The sequence below is a fragment of the Hyla sarda genome, chromosome 8 (assembly GCF_029499605.1).
Source record: "Hyla sarda isolate aHylSar1 chromosome 8, aHylSar1.hap1, whole genome shotgun sequence".
Lineage (NCBI taxonomy): Eukaryota > Metazoa > Chordata > Amphibia > Anura > Hylidae > Hyla > Hyla sarda.
The window spans coordinates 56,243,610-56,257,982 of NC_079196.1; the positions used below are offsets into that span (position 1 = coordinate 56,243,610).

Genomic DNA, 14,373 nt, shown 5'->3' on the forward strand with positions numbered 1-14,373 from the left:
CTGCTGACATCTCTGTCCATTTTAAGAACTGTCCAGAGCAGGAGAAAATCCCCATAGCAAACATATGCTGCTCTGGACAGTTCCTAAAATGGACAGAGATGTCAGCAGAGAGCACTGTGCTCGTGATGTCAGCAGAGAGCTCTGTGTTCCAAAAAGAAAATAATTTCCTCTGTAGTATTCAGCAGCTAATGAGTACTGAATGGATTAAGATTTTTTTTATAGAAGTCATTTTTAGAGCCTTATCTGATGGTATAATGTCCTGCCTTATCTAGTCTGCACCCAGCAATAGTGAGGCTTCTATTCAACCAGCATCTTAAGTTGCACGCTGGACGGTGGAACATGCCGCATGGGCACTGGACAGGGGGAACGCATCTTGCTGTGTTCCTCTGTCTGGCTTTCACAATTAATGACTGCTGTACCCTGAATAGCTGCGGTGAGTTTAGGGTGGGTTCACTGAGCAAGATGCCAGACATATGTGAACCCAGCCTAAGAGAACAGACTTTGCCCACCATAAATACATGCCTTCCAAAATTTTGACCCCATATTGTGGGCCATTATATACCGCAACCCTTTCACATATGCACATAAGCCCTACCCCTTTGTGTTTCTGCTACTGTGACAATCTGTGAAACACAGAACTGCAGGGAGGTACTAAATGCTATTAGGGTACCTTTTGGAGCCCCTTTCTTTTCAGGTACAAATCTTTGGCCATCTCTGGGATGTTTGATATTTTCAGGAACTGGAGATATCTCACTTCTCGGAGAACAGCTGCGAGCTGAAATATGAAAATGAATCATATTACTTGACATTCATTCATATTAAAAGGTAAAGTAACATATCATGTGGGGTCCGACTGCTGGGTACCCTGCGATCTCCTGCCCGGCGCCCATCCATTGCGTAGCAGGGTAGGCACGTGCTCTCCATTCATCTCTATGGGAGAGCCAAAGCACTTTGTGTGGTGGTCAACACAAATTCGCACAGGAGGAGAGCCGGCCGCCGGGCAGGAGATTGCGGGGGTCCCAGCAATAAAACCCCCTGTGATCCGACACTTATCCCCTATCCTTTGCATAGGGGATACATTTTTCTAATCTTGATAACTTCTTTCATTCATGGATAGAGCCCCAACCCCAACTCTGCCTGTTTAGAGGTGGCTGCCTTTATACTGTATATAGCGACTGCCATTACTGAACTATAAGGAGGGCATGAAGGAGCCTGCCTGGCATATACATTGTAAAAGTTTATTAGACAGACAGCACATAATTTTTCTTCCATCACTTGTAATATTGACACTTCTAACCTGTACTTAAAATAATCTGTATACATCTAAATGCATAATACTTTAAAACGTTAGACTGGGTTCAAATCCCTATTTGGCTTTACGTGGCACAAATATGTCGTCATTCTTACAAAATGGGATGCTGATGTATCAGTGGTTCAGACAAGTACGGACCCCATAGACTTTAATGGCCCAAATGATGTCAGCTAATGTCATTTTCCTAGAATTTCAAAGTTTAGCCTCAGACCCTAAAGGCAGCGAACTACAGGGCCTTTGCCTGTCCATACACAGATACATTGGTACCCCATTTTGACAGGATGCTGATGTATCCGTACAACCTATACCTATATCAGTATTTCCCAACCAGTGTGCCTCCAGCTGTTGCAAAACTACAGCTCTTAGCATGCTCGGACAGCCTTTGGATGCTGGGAGTTGTAGTTTTGACACAGCTGGAGGCAGGGAAACTGTTTGGGAAACACTGAGCTACACCATGGTTTAAAAGCAATTCTGACATATCAGCATTTAACTATTTATGACTTAACATCTTTATCATATTTTGGACCAAGGTTCTAACAATGAGCGCAAAAGATTTTCTGCAAAAAACAATACTATTTGCCTATTACAGGGGGAGAGTTATCAAAACCTGTCCAGAGGAAAAGTTAACCAGTTGCCCATAGCAACCAATCTGACTGCTACTTTCAGTTTTGAAACAGCCTCTGAAAAATGAAAGAAGCGATCTGATTGGTTGCTATGGGCAACTGGTCAACTTTTCCTCTGTACAGGTTTTGATAAATCTCCCCCACTGTGTTTATTTGCTAAACGTCTATGTTGTATTGTTCGTTAGTCATTTCACAATAGAAAACAAAAGTTATGGGAATCTTTACTGATGCTGGACCCAGGAACTTACATTCTACACAGATGTATTTCATGAGCCAAATGTGGATGTGTGACACATTATTCCCATAAAGACTGTAAAGCTAGCTAAAATTCTACTTCAAAACAGATAGAAAATTTCAAATAAGGAAAATACCAATGGGTTAAAATTAGTTTCATACAGTCCATCCTCCCCACGATTTAGTATTGGTTGACCCAAATGGGATTCGCACAGATCACACAGACTTTCAGACCAATTGTTGAATGTTTCCTCTTCATGAACATCCAAGAGTTGCATGAATCTATCGTATTTTTTAAAAATTCTTGTCGCTTCTTCATTTTGAAGAGCCCTGTATAACAAATATACAAATACAATATTATTTTCTAGAGAGCCCTGTAAAGCGCATCATAACCATAAAATAAAGAAATCCCTGAATTCTATAAACGTACGCTACTATTAGGTGTAGACATGAAAAACAATTTTAAAAAAATGGATCGTCTGGGATGCTTGTTCAAGTGTAAATTCTTTAGGCTCGATTCATGTAGAATATTACATTAGAGCACGAAACAACGTGTTTCTGGTCTGTAATAGACACTTCATCAGGATAATGCCTAACTACCTTTTTTCAAGTGTAGCATAATATAAATTCAGAACGGAGTTAACAGAAAAAGGATAATAAATACAATGATTTCATAGCACAGGGTAAAAAAATGCTTTTATGTTCAATATGGAGAGATATTTTTGCACAGGGATAAGTTAAGGGGTACTCTGACACCCAGTGCATTGCCTAAAATTTCACCAGAAATCCTTTTTTTTTTTAGGGGGGGAGGTCTTAGTTCTGTGCCTCCTGGTTGTACTTCCTGGTTATGCAGTTTCTTAGTGCTACAATTCCCAGAGTGCATTACCTTCCCTCAGCTTTTCATCACAGTCATCTGCCACAGCACTCCAGTTCTCTGCCCAGAACTGCTGCAAAAACATCTCTTTTTACACCATACTATCAATCAGCACAAGGCAGCATGCTGTAAACACATCTCCTTCTTCCTTAAATATCCTAATAAAGATTTAAATGTATGTGCGTATATGACAGGAAGATGGTGATGTAGGTTGTAGGAGCCGTCATGGCTCAGGGGGCAGGTTTTCAGAGACAAGATCCAGCCACGCCTCCAGAGACAGCAGAGGATGATGCATCTTTTGAGGAGAGAGGGTGGAGTCATGGAGCTGGAGACAATAACACATTGCAAATAAAAGAACTACACAACTTCTTGTCAGGGGTGAATCGCGCGAAAGCATTCTGAAGCCAGTACAACTTGTGACAACACAACAGGGTGGGCCATTCATATGGATACACCTTAATAAAATGGGAATGGTTGGTGATATTAACTTCCTGTTTGTGGCACATTAGTATATGTGAAGTGGGAAACTTTTCAAGATGGGTGGTGACCATGGCGCCCATTTTGAAGTCAGCCGTTTTGAATCCAACTTTTGTTTTTTCAATAGGAAGTGGGTCATGTGACACATCAAACTTATTGGGAATTTCACAAGAAAAACAATGATGTGCTTGGTTTTAACATAACTTTATTCTTTCATGAGTTATTTACAAGTTTCTGACCACTTATAAAATGTGTTCAATGTGCTGCCCATTGAGTTGGATTATCAATGCAACCCTCTTCTCCCACTTTTCACACACTGATAGCAACACCGCAGGAGAAATGCTAGCACAGGCTTCCAGTATCCGTATACACTGCTATATACTACTATATACACCGCAGGAGAAATGCTAGCACAGGCTTCCAGTATCCGTAGTTTCAGGTGCTGCAGAATGGGCAAAACAAAAATTGGAACAGGACCCTCAGTTTATGCAGAAGATTTTGTTCAGTGATGAGGCAAACTTTTATGTGAATGTTGAAGTTAAAAAACAAAACCACCGCTATTGGTCTGACACTAACCCACATTGGATAGATCCCTCCAAGACTGTTGGAACACAAAAATTGATGGTATGGTGTGGTATATGGGGTACAAAGATAGTGGGGCCATTCTTCATCAATGGAAACCTCAAGGCCACTGGATATGAGAAATTGCTACATGATGATGTGTTTCCCTCTTTATGCACTGAAGCTGGCACGTTCCCTGAGTTTTTCCAGCAAGATGGTGCACCACCACATTATGGGTGCCAGGTCCGAGCATTCCTAGATGAACAGTTTCCTGGAAAGTGGATTGGTTGTCGTGGGCCAGATGAATGACCCCCAAGGTCTCTCGATCTGACCCCCTTAGACTTTCATCTTTGGGGTCATCTGAAGGCAATTGTCTATGCTGTGAAGATACAAGATGTGCAGCACCTGAAACTACGGATACTGGAAGCCTGTGCTAGCATTTCTCCTGCGGTGTTGCTATCAGTGTGTGAAGAGTGGGAGAAGAGGGTTGCATTGACAATCCAACACAATAGGCAGCACATTGAACACATTTTATAAGTGGTCAGAAACTTGAAAATAACTCATAAAAAAATAAAGTTATGTTAAAACCAAGCACATCATAGTTTTTCTTGTGAAATTCCCAATAAGTTTGATGTGTCACATGACCCTCTTCCTATTGAAAAAACAAAAGTTGGATTCAAAATGGCCGACTTCGAAATGGCCGCCATGGTCACCACCCATCTTGAAAAGATTCCCCCCTTCACATATACTAATGTGCCACAAACAGGAAGTTAATATCACCAACCATTCCCATTTTATTAAGGTGTATCCATATAAATGGCCCACCCTGTATATTAGTTTAAGATGATTGTCTTATTTAAAGCGTAACTATCGTTTTGGCTGGCAGCAGCATAAAGGTTGAACTAACAGTGCTATCCGGTGGCCTGGGGCTAGTGCCGACACCCACTTAAAAGATGGACTGCCTGATGTTCTATCCTAGAAGTACCACAGACTTGAATGGGGCTTTCGGGATGCAACATCAGGCAGTCCATCTGATGACATCAGTATTGGTGCTACTGAAGCCAGAAGCGTCTCTGGCTGGAAGTGAGATCCCTTGTATCTATCCCTTTATTAACATCTATAGTTATAGTCCATGCCAAACCGAGAAAAACACTGAATGTTATGTTTCTCTTTCAGGTGAAAAAAGACATCCATCATAAAAATTTACTTTTGAATAAAATAGTTCCTATTAAAAACAATGGGATCTGTTCAGACATTAGTGTGCATCCAAATTCTCTGACCACATATGGTTTACATGCTATACAGAAGATATTCAATGTGTTTTTCTATATCGTACACATAGCAGCTCCACACTGAGATGTATACAGAATAACACAACTACATTTTTCAGCAATTTTCAGCAATACACACAATCAAATGACCTCTTTACAGGTCATACAAAGTCGCCTTACTCATGATTAATGTGTTTGAATGATGATCGGTGTTTCATTAATCTCTCTCTTAATTCGTGAGACCATTTTATATTCCCAGAGATATGAGGCATGTTTTTATGAAGCACATTATTTCCATTTTCTCTCTGGAAAAAAAAAAATCAGTAATATAAAATTATATAATAATACAATATATCAAGCAGAGAAGAGCACATACATGCGCCACTTGGACATGGGCAACTCGGACATGCGCTGTTCCCATTTACAGCAATGTATGTCCAAGTGAATTCTGTCTGGAAATTAAATTTCCGTGGTGGTAAGAAAGGTTTGCCTATGACACAAAAGGTGCAATAGGATTAATATTTTTGGAGGCGCCTGTAATATGAAAAATGACTTTTCATATTACAGTAAAAATAATGGAAACTGCACTTCAGTGTTTCCAAATGTAAAATAAGGAAGGATATTGATAGAATAGAACGGGTCTAAAAATTGGCTCCAAAAATGGTGAAACTGTCATCAGTGTCACCCACACTAACCAGTGGTACTGGCTGGTAGTGTCGACCACTAGGAGATCCATCAATGCGTTGCTGCATTACTTTTCTTTTTAGGATTATGTTAATTAGCAGCTTGGGGGTGGGCGGGGTTATGGTCTTCTGGGTGTACCCAGGAAGAGGCACATGCGCAGTAAGGCCTGAAACAGAGAGGGGAGGCAGAGGGATGATAGAGATGCAGAGTGATGATAGCATAATCCCAAAAAATGTTTTAACTGTAATTCCCCGATGCCGCTGGAATCGGCCTTATTTCCTACGGCCCTGCTTTTCTTCCAGGTTTAGTGTGTGACTAGTCACACTGCTCTCAGCTAACCGCCGGCCAATGGGTGGGAACTTTATTTAAAAAACAGATATGAATGCTCAGGACTCATGAGTCTGATTCACACCCCCAGTCAAGTATAGACAGGCAAGGGACCTGGGAATCTTTAGAATGCTGGCAGCAGAGGACTGGTGAGGTAAGTACTTTTTTATTAAAGGGGTTATCCAGGAAAAAACTTTTTTTTTATATCAACTGGCTCCAGAAAGTTAAACAGATTTGTAAATTACTTCTATTAAAAAATCTTAATCCTTCCAAAAATTATCAGCTGCTGAAGTTGAGTTGTTCATTTCTGTCTGGCAACAGTGCTCTCTGCTGACATCTCTGTTTGTCTCGGGAACTGGACAGAGTAGATAAGGTTTGCAATGGGGATTTGCTTCTACTCTGGACAGTTCCCGAGACAGGTGTCATCAGAGAGCACTTCAACTTCAGCAGCTCGTAAGTACTGAAAGGATTAAGATTTTTTAATAGAAGTAATTTACAAATTTGTTTAACTTTCTGGAGCCAGTTGATTTATGAAAAAAAAAAGTTTTCTCCTGATAACCCCTTTAATTCACATCCTTTAATTTAAGCTTTTGATATTTAAAGTATTGGAAAATCCCTTAAAATTTTGTTCAGGAGGGTACTGCTCAAAAAAACATAAAGGGAACACTAAGATAACACATCCCAGATCTGAATGAATGAACTAATCTTATGAAATACTTTCGTCTTTGCATAGTTGAATGTGCTGAAAACAAAATAACACACAAATTATCAATGGAAATCAAATTTATCAACCCATGGAGGTCTGGATATGGAGTCACACTCAAAATAAAAGTGGAAAACCACACTACTGGCTGATCCAACTTTGATGTAATGTCCTTAAAACAAGTCAAAATGAGGCTCAGTAGTGTGTGTGGCCTCCATGTGCCCATATGACCTCCCCACAACACCTGGGCATGCTCCTGATGAGGTAGCGGATGGTCTCCTGAGGGATGTCCTCCCAGACCTGGACTAAAGCTTCCGCCAACTCCTGGACAGTCTGTGGTGCAATATGACGTTGGTGGAGGACCGAGACATGATGTCCCAGATGTGGAACGGGCGGGCCAGTCCATAGCATCAATGCGTTCCTCTTGCAGGAACTGCTGACACACTCCAGCCACATGAGGTCTAGCATTGTCTTGCATTAGGAGGAACCCAAGGCAAACTGCACCAGCATATGGTCTCACAAGGGGTCTGAGGATCTCATCTCGGTACCTAGTGGCAGTCAAGCTACCTCTTGCAAGCACATGGAGGGCTGTGCAGCCCCCACCATTACTGACCTACCGCCAAACCGGTCATGCTGGAGGATGTTGCAGGCAGCAGAACATTCTCCATGGCATCTCCAGACCCTGTCACATGTGCTCAGTGGGAACGTGCTTTCATCTGTGAAGAGCACAGGGCGCCAGTGGTGAATTTGCCAATCTTGGTGTGCTCTGGCGTCAGGCCCTCATACCACCCTCATGGAGTCTATTTCTGCCCGTTTGAGTGGACACATGCACATTTGTGGCCCGCTGGAGGTCATTTTGCAGGGCTCTGGCAGTACTCCTCCTTGTACAAAGGCAGAGGTAGTGGTCCTGTTGCTGGTTTATTGCCCTTCTACAGCCTCCTCCATGATTCCTGATGTACTGGCCTGTCTCCTGGTAGCGCCTCCATGTTCTGGACACTACGCTGACAAACACAGCAAACCTTATTGCCACAGCTCGCATTGATGTTCCATCCTGGATGAGCTACACTACCTGAACCAATTGTGTGGGTTGTAGACTTCGTCTCATGCTACCACTAGAGTGAAAGCACTGCCAGAATTCAAAAGTGACTAAAACATCAGCCAGGAAGCATAGGAACTGAGAAGTGTTCTGTGGTTACCACCTGCAAAACCACTCCTTAATTGGGGGTGTCTTGGTAATTTCCTATAATTTCCACAATTTGTCTGTTCCATTTGCACAACAGCATGTGAAATTGATTGTCAATCAGTGTTGCTTCCTGTGTGGACAGTGTGATTTCACAGAAATGTGATTGACTTGGAGTTACATTGTGTTGTTTAAGTGTTCCCTTTATTTTATTGAGCAGTGTATATCTATCCTAAGATAGAAAGTAAGGAAAGGGAAGACTAGATGGACCAGGTGGGCTGTTTCTGTTGTCAGTCTTCTATCATTTTAATACAATTCTGAATGTTTTGTGAGCTTTAAAGGGGTACTCCACTTTTTAAATTAACTGGTGCCAGAAAGTTAAACAGATTTGTAATTTACTTCTATTAAAAAAATGTTAATCCTTCCAGTACTTATTAGCTACTGTAACAGGAAGTTCTTTTTTTTTTATTTTTTTTTTTACTTCCTTTCAGCCTGACAACAGTGCTATCTGCTGACACCTCTATCCATTTCAGGAACTGTGGGAAGTAATAGAAAAAAGGAGGAGGATGCGCCTTGCGAAATTCTGTGCGGTAAAGAACCCCACAATTCCCTGGGGGGGGGGGGTAAGGTGCTCACCTTTTGGGAACCTTGGGTTCATGGATATCACCCCTCCGTGATGGGGTACAGACGTCTGATCACGGGCTGCAGCCTGCAGGTTCAGGACCGGTCTCCTCAAGTGTGAAGTAGATACAAGTAGACTGGCTACGATGGAGCTGCCCGTCAATGATCGATTTCAAAACTCAGTTGTTGGAGTTTAAAAAGTATCAATATTTATTTGACACATTAAAAAATAAAAAATGAAACATAAAAGGGGTGACAGGGTGCAAGACACGTGTCGGGAGCAACTTCTCCCTTTTTCAATTACTTGTGGAGCTGTCTGGTCTAGAAGCACACTCGTGGAAATTAAATACAGTTGTATCTGGTTGTAACAGTCTGGCTAAACAGCTGGGAAGTGGATCCGCTGTCCTGTGTGGACAATGGCGAAGATTGTGGATGAGAGCGGAGTCTAAGGTGCCGCTGTTATTCACCAGAGCCCGCCGCAAAGTGGGATGGACTTGCTGTGGCAGGCGGCACCCAGGTCGCTACCCCTGGCATAATCCGTCCACACAGGTTGCCCAAATGTAACTTGGCACAGAGAATGGAGTCAAACGTAGCACGGGTCAGGAGGCAGGCAGCAAAGAAGCGTAGTCAGGGTCACAGGCACAAGGTCAGGAGGCAGGTAGCAAAGGAGCAAAGTCAGATCACAAGCTGGAGGTCAGAAACACAATTAAGGCACAATCACAGGAACACTTTCTCTAGGGCACTAAGCACATAGATCTGGCAAGGGTTAAAGGAAGCGTGGGGTAAATAGGGCCAAACTACAGCTGGCCCTTTAAATTTTACAGAGCTGGCACATGTGCGTGCCCTAGGAGGCGGGGGCACGTGCGCCAGCGGACACAGAGAGCAGAGGAGCGAGGAGGTGAGTAGACGCTCGGGACTCGGATCCGGGCGCCTCCCGCATAGCAAGTCCCAGAGCCGCTGGGGCACAAGAGGGGGAGCGCTCACAGCCAGGCGGAACGTGTGCGCCCGGGACACCCGTGCGGGCGCGTCCCACACCACGAGTCCCTGGTCAGGCAGGAACAGTGGAGGGGAAGCGCTCACGGCCAAGATGGAAGCTCCGGTATATTGGAGCGAGGCTTGGGCGTTCCGTAATGAGGATGTGGCTTGGATGGCACGTCGTATGTTTTAAAGCGCCCGCCAGTTCATTCATCCTAAAAGATTGACCAATAGGAGTTGAATAGTAGTGACGTCATGTATTCGAATGAATGGGGAAGTTTTCTTCTTTATGTAATCACGTGGTTTCTCGGCAACCAATCGGGTCTGCCCGAAAAAGACGTACAGCCAATCAGCATTTGTTCTATTGGATGGTGGTTAGGATCACGCTGTGAATTTAAAAACATCTACGGCACTTTGGCCTGGCCAATTGAATTTGCCAGCTTTGTCCGCTGCTTAGTTCATGATTGGTTGGAGCGATATTCACCGGAGCTGGATGTCAAATTTCAGCCAATCAGAATGATGCCTAAGTGACAAGTATATTACGTAGGGGTTTTGAAAGGAGTTTCAACATGGTATATGAGAACAAATATATAGAACCTGTTGACGTCCCATATCCAGTATTTTAACTAGATTGTTCTCACGTATGTGCGTGGAAAAAAACGAGGGCTTGAGACTGGCCAGTGAATTAAGTAGACTTTGTCCGTTCTTTAGTTTATCAAGGTGCTTGGGTTCGAGGTCACCAATTAGACCAGTGCGTAAGTCTTCAGCCAATCACATGTGGGCCTACTGGAAATTGCAGAACGTGGGAATTTTGAACCTGTGCCTGGGTGGAAAACAGAATGGCACAGCATAGGCGGTGGTAGTAGTTATATGCAGGGCTACAGAGTGTTTTCAAAGCATTCATTTAACCCTTGGGGGACCAAAGTTTTCAATAAGAAAATCCAGTAGCTTTCCCTTCTGCACAGTTGTGTGTACCGATGACTGCAAGTGGTGGGAATTTGTTCTATAGGTGTTACAGAAAATTGTGAGAAGTTACAGTTGTGCAGAAGGGAGGCATGTTGCGATACACTGTTAAGTTGGTATCCTGTATTTACATTAAAGCAATGTTTTTTTAATCTTGCACTTAAGGTCTGGATAGTCCGTCCCACATACTGGGTACCACAGGAACACTCTAGTAGGTGTACTACTTAAGAGGATTTGCAGGTCAACAAGGTTTTGTTCTGTTGAGTTTCTCTCCAGTGGTTTTGGACTTGAACTCCTTACAGCGGTTTTTAATACTTATGTAGCACTTACAGTTTGAAGTGCCACACCGGAATGCACCTGTCATTCCTTCACTTAAAAAGGTGTTTTTTTTTTTTTAGGTTTTAAGCTTGCTGGGGGCAAGAATGTTCTTTAAAGATTTATTTTTTCTGAAAGTGATTTGGGGTCGTGGTGGTAATACGTCTTTCAGAAAAGGGTCCATCAGGAGAATATTCCAGTGTTCCTGTAATATTTGTTTGACCGCTTTGTGATCGGTGGAGTATGTGGTTAGGAAACTGCAGGAGTATAGTGTATTTTCTGATTCGGGTTCTTCTTGGTCCCTTACTTTAGACTGGAGGCAAATATTCTGATCTAGATGACTGGCTTTTACTTTGCTGAATCTCTCATCCAGTATTTTACACTGATCTTGGAATTCTTTTGTTGACGTGCAATTGCAGCGTATCCGCATGTATTGTCCATATGGGACATTTTGGATCCATTCATCAAAATGGCAGCTAGAGCAATCTAAATAGCTATTCCGGTCCACTGTTTTAAAGAAGGTTTTTGTTTTGATTTTCATGTCTGTGTTATGCGATACTATTATGTCCAGAAATTCTGTGTGATTTTTATAATGCTTGTGGGTGAAATGCACATTCCAGGTGTTGTTGTTAAGGGAGGATACGAAGTTGTTGAGGTCCCTTATGTCACTGTCCCTAACTATGAATATATCATCAATGTACCTCCGGTACGAAATGCAATGATGAAATAGGGGATTGCGGTACACCAGTTGTTCTTCAAATGTGCCCATAAATAAGTTAGTAAAACTTGGTGCGAACTGCATCCCCATCACCGTCCCACAGTGCTTCCGGTAGATATTACCATTAAATTGAAAAAAATTGTGTTCTAAGATGAATTTTATTGCATACAGAAGAAATCGACGTTGTGGTTCAGGCATTTGCTGGCCAGAATGTAGAAAGTGTGATACTGCTGCAATGCCTAAATTGTGTTGAATAGTTCTATAAAGGGATGATATGTCCATAGTTAAAAAAGAATAGTGATTTTGCCATTCAAGGTCAGATATAGAGGATATGAAATCGCTGGTGTCACGGGTATAAGATGGTAGTTTATTGACATATTTTTGGAGATGAAAATCAATGTACTGTGATAAGGTAAAACAGAGGTGTATCTGGTTCGGAGATTTTGGTGTAGTTGTATTCCTGTTTATTTAAAACTCCTTCGGCAAAACCTCTGGCTAAGAGATTGTGGTGATCACCAGAGGCCCGAGGAAGCGCCGGCAGGTATGAAACGGCCGTCGTCGTCCAGGTGAGACATCCCTGCTGTTTGCTGCTCTGCATGTTACACTTTGGGGATGTTGCTGTTTATAATGGGTCTGTTCATGTACAAGATATCTTTGTGAATAAGGTAGCTGCATGAAGATCTACCTGGGTGAGTGCGATTCTTAGTCTTTCTTCTGTGGATATTTTAAGATTTTTTTTAATAGAAGTAATTTACAAATCTGTTTAACTTTCTGGCACCAGTTGATTTAAAAAAAAAAAGTTTTCCAGTGGAGTACCCCTTTAATTGTATATTAGAGAATTTTATTTATAGCAATTCTCTTATGACTTGGATTTGGCCAAATCACTTTTTTACAATACAGCTGTTTCCACAAGTCTCCTTCATTCGATGGGAGAGTGCCCCCATTCATTATCCACTCAGATATAATGGCCACCGGTCACTTTGTCTGGTAAATTAAGGGTCATTTAGGATTTCTTATAGTGGATACCATGGGGATATTACATAAAAGACAGGAATACATTCTTAAAAGGGGTACCCCGGTGGAAAACAATTTTTTTTTTCATATTAATTGGCTCCAGAAAGTTGAACAGATTTGTAAATTACTTCTATTAAAAAATCTTAATCCTTCCAGTACTTATCAGCTGCTGTATACTACAGAGGATGTTGAGTTGTTCTTTCAGTCTGACCACAGGGCTCTCTGCTGTCACCTGTCCATGTCAGGAACTGTCCAGAGCAGGATAGATTTGCTATCGGGATTTGCTCCTACTCTGGACAGTTGCTGACATGGACAGATGTGTCAGCAGAGAGCACTGTGATCAGACTGGAAAGAACTACACAACTTCCTCTGTAGTATACAGCAGCTGATAAGTACTGGAAGGATTTAGATGCTTTAATAGAAGTAATTTACAAATCTGTTTAACTTTATGGCACCAGTTGATTTGAAAAAATATATTTTCCACCGGAGTACCCCTGTAAAGTACAAGTCCAGCGTTGTTCTTCCGCCTGTTTTTCAAAGTTTGGTGGGGAGAAACACAGAACACACACAACACACAGGCAAATGTATTACACCCAGCGAGCTCCAGGCACAGGCCCTTTTCTTATAAATAGGACTCGTGCACGGAACTTACTGAGCATCCGTACGGTTGTCTCAGCAACTGCACCGCCCCTAGTGCATGCAGAGTCTCTCCGAGTGAACTTTGCTGAACTGGCGCTTGAGTAACTGGCGGAGAGTAACGCTTGACTTACGCTTTAAAGATATATGTTTCAAATAATAAACTGTCTGTTTGTCTTATTATGCGCATAACTTCGTGTCTGTGCCTACCTCTACTCAAAACATCAAGTTCTACAACAGATTATTATACAAAGCAAGAACATTGAAATGAAGACTGGTATACATACATTTTCCTTTTGGCTGAGATATATTTTCTTGCAATTATTGATTTCCATTTCAAACATTGTAAGCAGTTTTGCATAACTTGGGCAAAAGAGAGAATTTATTATAGGTCGCTCTAGTAAGGCACCAAATATCTGCAAAACCTGAAACACAGGAAAATGTCATTATAATTTGAAAAATATTTTATGCACTATAGAGTATATTTAACAGGTAGATGGTTATATAGTTTTTAGATCAAGAAATGTTGTGGCTGTTTTTTGTTTTTGTTTCTTACATGTGGGCAATGAAGAAAAAAACCTTGCACAAATGCCAAGGATAATAAACGGTGAAGTTTAAAATAAATACATAAATAAATAAAATCAATAAAAAATAGCAGGAAGTCTTACAACCTTGGATCTCAACCTTGCTAACTTTTTATGTTTCCTACAAGACACAGTGGGAAATAGGGTGGTCTTTCACTGCCTTGCAGATTTAACATGAGTTATGCCAGAAATCTGCTTAAATGAAGTCATAAATTTACTCCAGGTCATAGTCTGGTGCAAGGACAGTGAGAGAGATGCACCAAATTTATTAAGAGTACTACAAAAATCCCAAAAGGAGTTA

The 14,373-nt window shown here is 41.9% G+C and overlaps 1 protein-coding gene across 10 annotated transcripts in view; it reads right to left on the reverse strand.

The window, feature by feature from the left end:
• The window catches only part of LOC130285427 (dynein axonemal heavy chain 11-like), a 523,820-nt gene that overhangs the window by 451,368 nt on the left and 58,079 nt on the right, over window positions 1-14,373 (reverse strand). For 5 of the 10 annotated variants that reach the window (XR_008847325.1, XM_056536793.1, XM_056536797.1 and 2 more), the window contains 4 exons: window positions 13,776-13,913; window positions 5,533-5,657; window positions 2,307-2,499; window positions 671-775 (listed from right to left, as the gene is read on the reverse strand). Coding sequence is in view for 9 of the 10 variants with exons in the window: in XM_056536793.1 (XP_056392768.1) it covers window positions 671-775; window positions 2,307-2,499; window positions 5,533-5,657; window positions 13,776-13,913 (561 nt within the window). In the remaining variant the exon portion in view is untranslated. Of the gene's footprint in view, window positions 1-670; window positions 776-1,885; window positions 1,978-2,306; window positions 2,500-2,703; window positions 2,716-5,532; window positions 5,658-13,775; window positions 13,914-14,373 lie in introns of those variants that run through there. The other 5 variants (XM_056536798.1, XM_056536799.1, XM_056536801.1 and 2 more) reach the window with 5 other exon arrangements.